This window comes from Neoarius graeffei, chromosome 15 (genome assembly GCF_027579695.1).
Source record: "Neoarius graeffei isolate fNeoGra1 chromosome 15, fNeoGra1.pri, whole genome shotgun sequence".
Lineage (NCBI taxonomy): Eukaryota > Metazoa > Chordata > Actinopteri > Siluriformes > Ariidae > Neoarius > Neoarius graeffei.
The window spans coordinates 27,198,309-27,209,098 of NC_083583.1; the positions used below are offsets into that span (position 1 = coordinate 27,198,309).

At 38.8% G+C, this 10,790-nt stretch overlaps 1 protein-coding gene across 1 annotated transcript in view; it reads right to left on the reverse strand.

The window, feature by feature from the left end:
- aldh1a3 (aldehyde dehydrogenase 1 family, member A3) overlaps positions 1-9,187 on the reverse strand; it is a 50,089-nt gene extending 40,902 nt beyond the window's left edge. Inside the window, exons 1-3 of the mRNA XM_060940473.1 lie at positions 8,986-9,187; positions 7,828-7,932; positions 5,503-5,643 (exon numbers count right to left, since the gene is read on the reverse strand). Of these exons, the coding sequence (XP_060796456.1) occupies positions 5,503-5,643; positions 7,828-7,932; positions 8,986-9,075 (336 nt within the window). The 5' untranslated portion in view covers positions 9,076-9,187. The remainder of the gene's footprint in view (positions 1-5,502; positions 5,644-7,827; positions 7,933-8,985) is intronic.
- Positions 9,188-10,790: the final 1,603 nt, after the last annotated feature.

The window sequence follows — 10,790 nt, forward strand, 5'->3', positions numbered from 1 at the left end:
TTATTGTTATAACTATCTCAGGATTCCATATCATAGTGTTGCATCATCCAGTTATCAGAACCAAGACTGAAGAAAAGATATGCACTCATGTAAATGCAATGCACTCAGCAGTCTCTCATAAATTACCATTTTTATATACGACAGAAACGCCAAGGATTTAATATGCTCTGGGATCCAGAGTTCAGAAATGAAATACTAACGATTATAATAAATTGAAGCCTGGGAGATGGAGAACAACGAGTGCCATCAGTGGAACTGGCAGAACTTTTCCTCATGAGAGCTGTTATTCTAGCAGCACAGATCACTGATGATGGATGGATGACTAAATATGTTTCATAAGCACTGAGCGGGTTGCTTTCGGGTTGTCCCCGAAATATAAGCTGACTGGCCACTTTAATAGGAACACTTACACCCCTGTGCATTCATGCAATTATCCAACTGCAATGGCAAATCCTCTGGCAACAGTGCAATGCAGAGACAGTTCAAAAGCATCAGTTAAAGCTATACTGCCTTTCAGATTTTTCAAGTGTGGGTCATAAAAAATTTTTTCCCTGACACCTAATTATTCTTTTTTTTTAGTGGACCGAAAGTTACTGAATTCGAATCACAGACTTCCAGTTTTATTCGATTAAAAAAAAAGAACAATTAATGAATTTAGAGCCACATGGCCCTAAATTCTTGGCTATTTTTTCCTGCTTCATCATGACCCAATTCAAGGTACTACGTCATGCATCATGTGGTGGGCTTTCCCCGTTCACACAAGGCATTGTGGGATACAAATTTGAAACAGGAGAGAAAATGGAGGATGTGAGTGTATGAATGAAACATGAAAGACCGACTACTATAACGGAATGCGAGAAGAAAAGATGTTATGTTGCAAAGGAAAGGACACGCAGGACCAAACTAATAAGTATCGGCAGTCAGCGAGCACCTCGGTGTGATCAGCTGTTCGTTTAGTGACAGAATCATGTAACTGTCAATGCACACGGTCAAAGCAGACCCGGTGGCAGAAGCGGTCTAGTAGCTGGGCATTGCACTGGCTGGGGGTGGGCACGCATTGGCGAACCAAATTTTACTAGGGGGGGTCCGGGGGCATGCTCCCCCGGAAGAAATTTTTGAAAAAAACACTCTAAAATGGTGTATTTTGAGCTCTTCAGACACCCTGTTCCGCTGCTATATATTGTCCGTCACTGAGCGCATTTGCAGGGAATATTCCGTTTCATACGGAATATTGGTAGTATTCCGTTTGCGCACGAGTCATGTTGTAAACTCCTTCCGAATACCCAACACTGAATGCGCAAACGGATGATTGTGATCAATGTTGACAGCAAATTAAGATTGATATTTACAATTAACAGTGCGCAACAGAAGATTACATCACACTCATACCCCCGTGCCACACTCATCCTCCCTGCACAAAGCCTAACTGCAGTCACTGAATCCCTTCTAAGTGAAACCATGCGCATTAAAAGTTTTATGTCTCAAATCTAGTTTTGTGAAGCATGACAACAGTAATCTTTAATACAGATGTGTTTTGTAGGTTAACTGAAATGTCAAAACCAGTTTCTTACCTCCAGTGCTTAGTTTGCAAATCAAACGCCAAGTGCATGACAGCGCAGGGCTGACGAGATGGGCGCAGGCCGAAACGTTAAGAAAACAGTGTGTCATGTATACACATTTTAAATTAAGGACTTTTTCTTTAATATTATGCCCTTTAAAAAAAAAAAGCGTTTAATTGTAGTAGCCCGCGATTTATTTATTTATTTTAAATATTGTGTTAAGCTGTTGGCCCTAGCCTATGACAGGGCGGGCGGGCTCACACTAGGGCGGGCCCACGTGACTAAATGGGCGGGCCCGGCCCCCAAAGGCCCGCCCATCGCGCCGGGCCCGGGTCAAGGTAAACCTTTCCAGCCACAGAATGGCTTGATATTTTGTGAGATATTACAGAAATAAACATATATTACAATGACCAAATTTCAGAGGGAACCAAATTTCACTGATTTTATGAACTCGAAAGGCCGTCTTACTTTAATGTTCACATCAAACGTCAGATTTTCACACACTCTCGAATTTACGTAGTACATTGCAAAAAAAAAAAAAATCCAGTGAGTGGCAGTTCTGTATTTGGAAAAGCCTTGTTCATGAGAAAGGTCAAAGTAGAATGGACAGACTGGTTTGAGCAGACATGAAGGCTAAACCCACGCTTTACAACCATGGCGAGCAGAAAAGCATCTCAGAATGTGCAACATGTTGAACCTAGTGAGGGATTGGCTACAACAGCAGAAGACCACATCAAGTTTCAATCCTGTCAGCCAAAACAGGAATCTGAGGCTAGCGAGGGCTCAGGCTATATATTACCAGTATTTATGTTTCAATTATATGTTATTAATGTTTTTTCTTTTTAAGAGAAGATCTAGTATGCAGGGTGTCATGACCAATCTGCCATTGGAGTAAATGCAAATCTAGAAATGTTGTTACTGTGATATGGAATATTGGGTATATTTCATCATCTCTACACATTAAGAGTCAATCAGTCAACTGGCAATTAAACTGAGGTAATAGAACTGTGTTCAATCTGATCCTCACTCTGCAAAGGATAACTGCTGATTTATCGATGAACAGAAAGAGACCCAGAATCCCTTTTACTTTCCCTTTTTCCTGGAGAGTAACTAGAATTTTTCTAATTAGCTCTATGGCAGGGCAGAATGAAGACATGTTTGCCATTTGCCTGCATTCTGGAAATAATACGTCTCTCCCAGCTGCAAAACTTCATTCCCTAGTGCACACTCTAATTTAATTCGACTTGGCAGTACAAATGAAGTCAATATTATAAATATATTAATAATGTATACTTAAAGATTAAAAACTGGACGTGCACTCGAATGTGTGTGAGGGGAGAATGCGAAATTGCTCATGATGTCATCATGTTTTTTTTTTCTGCCAGTGCCATTGTAAATTCAAAGTTGGCTGCTTTCTATAGCAACAACAGTTACATAAATGTTTGACTAATCATTAAGAACTTGGACATAATAATAATAAAAAAAAAACCTTCTCAGTATACAGGAAAAAATATGAATCTCTTTATGACAGAGCTCAAAGGAACAGTTCAGCCAAATATGACATTTATACAATTCCCCCTTTACGCCAAATGTAGTTGATCAGCCAAGATATGTTTGATGGCCTAAGTTTGTTTCTTAGCTTTGCACTGGAGCTGTAAGGCAGGCTTGTAGTACTTGAGTCCGACTCGTGCCCTAATTTTAAGGACTAGTGACTTGACTTAGACTTGAGCACTAATGACTCGGACTTGGACTCGTGCATTAACTGCATTTGGACTCGTAAGTTGGAGACGAGGACTTGGATTTTTTTCTTTATTTTTTTTGTCACATACCATAATAATTTGGCATAAGATATTTATATCTACATTAATTTTTATACTAATTTCATACCACAGAATGCACATTCACCTGTTCATTCATCATGTTCAGAAACAAACTAATGTTAATGGTGCTAAAATGCCTGGAAAGAACACCCCAGGATTGTCCACTTAGCTTATACAGACTTCTCGTGCAGTGGGAAAAAATGCACTGCTCTGTGTTCCATATATAAAAGAACTATCGAGGAGACGACGGGGACAACCTCGAACTTCAATCGTCATTTGGCAAGACTCCACCCAGAGAAGGAAGTGACACGCTACGTTCATTGCTCTGTTGATAGCGGGGTTTGCTTGCTGAGCGATGAACTAGCTAGTGTTGACCCTCTCTCATGTTATTTGCCCTGTTGATAGTGGGCGTGGCTTACTGAGTGATGAACAAGCTTTTTATCTGTAGCCTATTAACTAAAATGGGGCAGTCAAGCAGGAATGCTAGTCCAACACAGTAGCAAAGACGCTTTCACATAAAGGTAGCAACAGCCACTGTCAGATGGTGTGACTGGAGTCTTGTTCTCGGACTCGACTCGGACTCAACTCGAAATTTTCTTTAATGACTTGGACTTGAACACTGGAGACTCGAGACTGGACTCAGACTTGAGGTTTAGTGGCTCGACTACAACACTGCTGTAAGGCTAATGCAGCTAACAAGTAAAGGAAGCACACAGCCTATAGTTGTATTCTGTGCATTGTAACTGAATGCCTGTATAAGATAAATAAAAATGAACAAAAGATGGTGCATTGCTAAAAACCGTAGTTTAAAGCTACAATCGTGTTCCTCCTCACATATAACACTTGGGTGATAATAGTATCGGATTCAGGTAGCAATGGTGGCGCAAAATGTGATTTTGGAATTTGGTACCTTACAATTCCTTCAGTTTGATTCTACTAATTTATGAAACTGATTATGAACAAATGATATGAATGAACGTCAGATGTATATGTGACGATTAAGGAAAACACTTTTGCATAGTACTGAACTGGTGGCTATTAGCTTCCCTTGCTTATTAGCTTTGTAGATCCAGCAACAGATTTTGGACACCAAACTTGTCTTGGCCAAGAGACTACTTTTTGTGGAAGGGAAAAATATGCACATTTCTTTCTTTCTTTCTTTTTTGGTCATACTAATCAGTTTAACCTCATAAAACTTAAGAGAGAGGGACATAAAATACCAAACGCCAGTTCAACAATTCGATTAGGGAACTACTGGGGAATTATAGACTGTTTAAGGGGATTTCTTATAGAATTCAGTAGCTAATCAAAATCGACATACACAGCGTACTTTAATGATTTTCCTATTTCAGATTTTTCCTGTCACTCGATCCTGAGCTTAGGTTACTGCTGTGTGGAGTTTGCATGTTCTCACCATATCCACATAGGTTTCCTTTATTGGTTCTCTACCACCTTCCAGAAAACATACTGATAGGTGAATTAGCGATGCAAAATTGTCCCTAGGTGTGAATGAGTGTGTGAAAGTGTGTGTCTATAGTGGACTGGCGTCCTATCCAGGGTGTATTTCCGTCTCACACCCAGTGTTCCTGGGATAGGCTCTGGAGCCACCATGACCTTGACCAAGAGAAAGCGATTACTGAAATGATTAGTGAAGGGGATTAATGAGTGAATGATTTTCTTAATACTGGTAGAACATCACAGATTATTTATACTGATAATGAATGAACTTTGGGCAATTAAGGAAGAAAGGAATACACAAGTAATAAAGGATCAACACCTAGACTATTGAAATAACGTCTGAATCTGAGCTCATTTAACACTTACACTTCTGAATACAACAAACCTTCAATGTTCAATTAGCCCGAACAGTGTTTGTTTGATCAGCTGAAGTGAATTCAAGTTAAACTAACAGTCTGGGTGGGTGTGAGATCAACACTAACTTTTGTGCAACGTGCCATTTAATCTTCACGACTGTGCTTTTTTTTTTTGCCTCGTAGCTCCCTTTTTCAAAGCCGAGCCCTTTTTTCAGTGAGCCCCTGACACCTGTGGTAGTGTGTGACAGACGCGCTCAGACAGGCGTGTTAAGCAGCGCCGGGGGGAAGCGAACTACTGTTTGCACTCACAGCGAGCAGACCGCGCTCTCTCTCCAGCAGGTCAGCCAGCACATTCAGTAAGTGGCCCCGGCTTGACGCATCCATCCTCCTCCATGCTGAGCCCTGCTTTAACGCCGCTCTCGCTGCCTCCACTGCTTTGTCCACATCAGCCTGAGGACACAGAGCCATCATATTACAACTTCATTTAAAAAAAAAAAGCACACACAATCATTCATTCAGTCTATTTAGAATTGAACCACTTTTATAGACATACATACAAGAAGTCAAGTGTATAAACAGCTGGTGTAAAGTTATGATGTTATTCAAATTGCAAGATTTGTTTTACAGACTGAGACTGAACACAGAAAAAAATCAGTCTTAAATCTCTCTAGTACTTCATGTGGTATTGGAAGAATTCTTACAAGTTGCGTTAACCCCTATAGTGTTACATATATTTATAACAATACAATCTTGAATTAACAGTGCTGAATTAACACTCATACTTTTCAATAGTGTCGAATTAACACCACAGCTCTAACAGTGTACACGAGCATCCAGGTGTGTTGAGCTAGCGTGGACATTTAACAATGGGTTAAAACATACAGTCTTGAATTAACAGTGCTGAATTAATACCTACAGCTGTTAAATGGTATTGAATTAATGTTGAGTGTTGAATCAACACTACAGCTCTTATAATCCTAAATAGCATCTGTAGTGAAACACCTCCTCCAGCGTTGAGCGAACGTTTACAGTGATGGAGTTAAAACGTAATCTTGAAGTAATAGTGCTGAATTAAGACATACAGATGTTAAATAGTGTTGAATTAGCACTATAGCTGTTAAATAGCATTAAATCCCATCTGCTGTGTTAAAGTAATTCCTTCGTGGTTGAGCTGGCATTTAGTGCTAAGTTAAAACTAGTGTGAAGGTTAACAAATAAATAAGTTATTTATACACAAGTACAAATAAATAACTTATGCTTCAATAAGTTAACATTTACCACTGTTAAATAGTGTTGAATTGAGACTTTCGCTGTTAGTGTTAAATAGCGTCTGTAGTGTTGCTGAGCAAGTGATGAGTTCAAACGTGCACTCTTGAATGAACACTATCATTATGAAATAGGGTTGAATCAATACTACATCGCTGATAGTGTTAAATAGCATCCACAGCGATACAGTAAAGTACTAAGCTTGCATTTACAGTCATGAGTTAAAACTTACATTTTAGAATGAACTCATGACTTAACAGTGTTAAACAGTCAGTTAAATAGTGTTGAATTAACCAAATAACAGTTAAATAACGTTATACTACATCTGCAGTGTGAATTAAAGCAACTCCTACATTGTTGCGATAGATTGGTTCAAACATAATGCCTTGAATGAACACTGAGAGCTGTTAAACAGTGACTCAACACTACATTTGCTTCACAGTGTTTAATTAACACTAATTTCTAGCTAAGAAACCTTTGTAATAACACCACAGCTCTTATTGTGTTATAATAGCACCTGCAGGGTTGAATTAACTCCTAGTGAGTTGAGCTAGAATTTACAATTAGTATGTTTACATGCACATTAATATTCCACTATTATCCCGAACATGACAATATTCAGAATTTGATATGGGGCATGTATTTCAAATTTAGCATTTTCCAATTAAGACGTGAGATATGCTGATATTATTCAGATTTTAGGAGCATTCTTTGGGTATGCATACAGCGTATTCGGAATATGGGTCTCAACTGGTGTTTTTACGGCAGTTTACGACGCACGGCTTGTCGCCTGTCAGTGCTGTGCGTTGTCCACAAATCAACATGACAATCAGAATGTACTTGGCTGCATGTAAATGGGGATATTAGTACAATATTCATAACAGCTCCTCCTTTTTGGAATAAGAGCGAAAACCAGAATATTTGTGCATATAAACGTAGTGAACAATGTGTTAAAACATAGTCTTGAACAAACTACAGCTCCATAAAACACAACACCTAGAGCTGTAAAAGCGTTCAGTTAAACAGAGTTGAGTGAACACTACAGTTCGAACTCGACAGTAGTAAACAGAATAGAATTTGCCAGGTGAACGTGTTGAACGAAACCGCAGTCAAAGAAATCAAAGCACACTGTCCGTGTTTCCGTGTTCAAACACTTCAGCTATAAGATGTATGAATCTCTCTTGGAAAAGCTGCTAGCGTGTAAAGTCGAGGTGTGTGTTCAGGACTCCAAACGTAAAAGCCCGATGTACAGTACGTAGCGTGGTAGAGCAGTCAGGAGGGTATTCGAATGGTTAAATTGAGGCGGTGCGGTGCGTACGAAGAAAAGCAAAGCTGTAACGATAACTGTGATAAGATCGACCCACTCACTTTATCAGCCTCTTGCACGTCGCAGAGTTTCACACCTGTTGCAGGGTTGAATGTAGCAAAGGTCTTTCCTTTTACAGAGCAGTGCCACTCGTTATTGATGAAAAGCTGCAATGTGGAAGGAGATTGTTTTATTATTAAGCAGGCTACAAACTATCTATCTATCTATCTATCTATCTATCTATCTATCTATCTATCTATCTATCTATCTATCTATCTATCTATCTATCTATCTATCTATCTATCTATCTATCTATCTATCTATCTATCTATCTATCTATCTATCTATCTATCTATCTATCTACAAGTCATGTAAGAGCTCAATGGACCTCAAAGACATACAGCACATTACACACACTCTGAGCATGAGCTGTTCTCATTAACTATATGATGTGTGTGTGTGTATATATATATATATATATATATATATATATATATATATATATATATATATATATATATATATATATTACCGTTCAAAAGTTTGGGGTCACTTTGCAATGTCCTTATTTTTGAAAGAAAAGCACTGTTCTTTTCAATGAAGATCACTTTAAACTAATCAGAAATCCACTCTATACATTGCTAATGTGGTAAATGACTATTCTAGCTGCAAATGTCTGGTTTTTGGTGCAATATCTCCATATGTGTATAGAGGCCCATTTCCAGCAACTCTCACTCCAGTGTTCTAATGGTACAATGTGTTTGCTCATTGCCTCAGAAGGCTAATGGATGATTAGAAAACCCTTGTACAATCATGTTAGCACAGCTGAAAACAGTTGAGCTCTTCAGAGAAGCTATAAAACTGACCTTCCTTTGAGCAGATTGAGTTTCTGGAGCATCACATTTGTGGGGTCGATTAAATGCTCAAAATGGCCAGAAAAATGTCTTGACTATATTTTCTATTCATTTTACAACTTATGGTGGGAAATAAAAGTGTGACTTTTCATGGAAAACACAAAATTGTCTGGGTGACCCCAAACTTTTGAACGGTAGTGTATGTACACACACAAGTCATATAAGAGCTCAATGGACCTGAAAGAAATACAGCACATTACACACAGACTCTGAGCATAACTATATGATGTGTATATATATATATATATATATATATATATATATATATATATATATATATATATATATATATACAATTCAGTTTACCTTGGTGTGTTTGATTTCTGAGATCTTCTGAGGTTGTGGTAAACTCAGACTCAGCGCCTCTCCATTCTCTGTAATCCCGTTCTGCGCCATGACAGAGCAACTGATCCGCACCGCCGAGTGTGTGTGTGTGTGTGTGTGTGAGAGAGAGAGAGAGAGAGAGAGAGAGAGAGTGTGTGTGTATGTGTGTGTAGGTGTGTGATAAAGTAAGTGCACCTTTTCTGAGTGAGTAAGTGAGAGCGTGTGCATTTATAAGCTCTGCGTAAAGGTCCTCCCCTCTCCGAGTGCGCACTCCGCCCCTGCAGCTTCCACGGGAAATCATGCACACTCCGACCTTTCCTTTTCATCACCATGATAAGCATGAGATCTACGAGAAACTCCATGATCAGAAGAAGCGTTTCCGAGAACCGGGCTTTCGCTTTTAATACGTGAAGAGTGCGATTTAACGCGAGCTCGCGCGCAGGTGCGCTCCAGGCTCCTGAAGCCCCACGGACCACATCACACACATCACACACACATTGCATCCTAATACTGACTCTGTGTGCAACAAAACAACACGTTAAAGTGTATTCGAACATGCTATGCCCTGAGAGTGCACTTGGGACTCCAAAGAGATGTAATAACATGTGAATAATAAAATTATGTGAGAAAGTAAGTGAAACAACAACAACAATCTGAATGCACATGCAGAAAAATGTGGCCTTGTCATAGGGGGAAAAAAATCATGTGAAAATAAGAAACAGACACTATGTGTAAAGTATCTACATTTCAGTTCAATACATGTCAATCATGTTCAAGTTCAATTCTCTTACAACAGAGCTTGTTTATATACATTATACAAATTATGAAGGACCCATAGCCTATACTGTCAGTGTCTTCCTGATGGACAACATGAACATTTAGAACATTTAAGGCATTTTAGACCAACAAGATGTTATTGACAGTAGTATTAGGTGTCTGAACTGTTGCTTCATTTTAACAAGTAGCAATAAAAGGTCAAATACTATTCCAGTAACATAGCCTGTGCTGTGACATCGGTTCATAATTTTAACTGAAAAATAAATTCCATGGACTTGTTCAGTACAAGTACAGGTTGAGTTCATGAGCTTCATTTAAGTGCACACAATAGTTTTGTCGAACATTTAAGACCTTTCATCAGTTTCTGAATTTTCCACCAGTAAAACACACCCGATTTAAGCTGACATTGTTTACAGGCCATCGTGCTTAAGAGTTATTCCAACCATTCGATTCAACTGACCCTGAAAGTTCATTATTCAAACTTATACTTTATTGTTATATAAAGAACGTACTGTATATATACAGTACTGTGCAAAATTAAAGGTTTCTACATCAAACACTAATATTAACAGCAGTAAACAGTAATAAATGAAACAAATTCAATATTTGGTGTGACATCCATTTGAGTAAAATTGCCTCAGGTTCAATGAGTGCAGTTTGATAAGGAAATGAGCTGTAAGTTTTACTGAGCATCTTTCAAAACCAGCTACGGTTCTTCTGGGCACTTTGACTGTCACACTTGCGTCTTAATTTTGCACCAAAACCCAGTCGCCTTCATTTTGTATTTTGTCTGAAAACTGGTCTCTTGATTAATATGCTGATTTCTTACTGGCATGTAAACATTTTTCTGTAACATTTAATTTTGTGCTGGAAAACTAATGTTTGGAAATCAAATATTGATAGAAGTCATAAAATAAACACCTATGACTATATACTGGGCGGCACAGTGGTGTAGTGGTTAGCGCTGTCACCTCACAGCAAGAAGGTCCGGGTTCGAGCCCCGTGGCCGG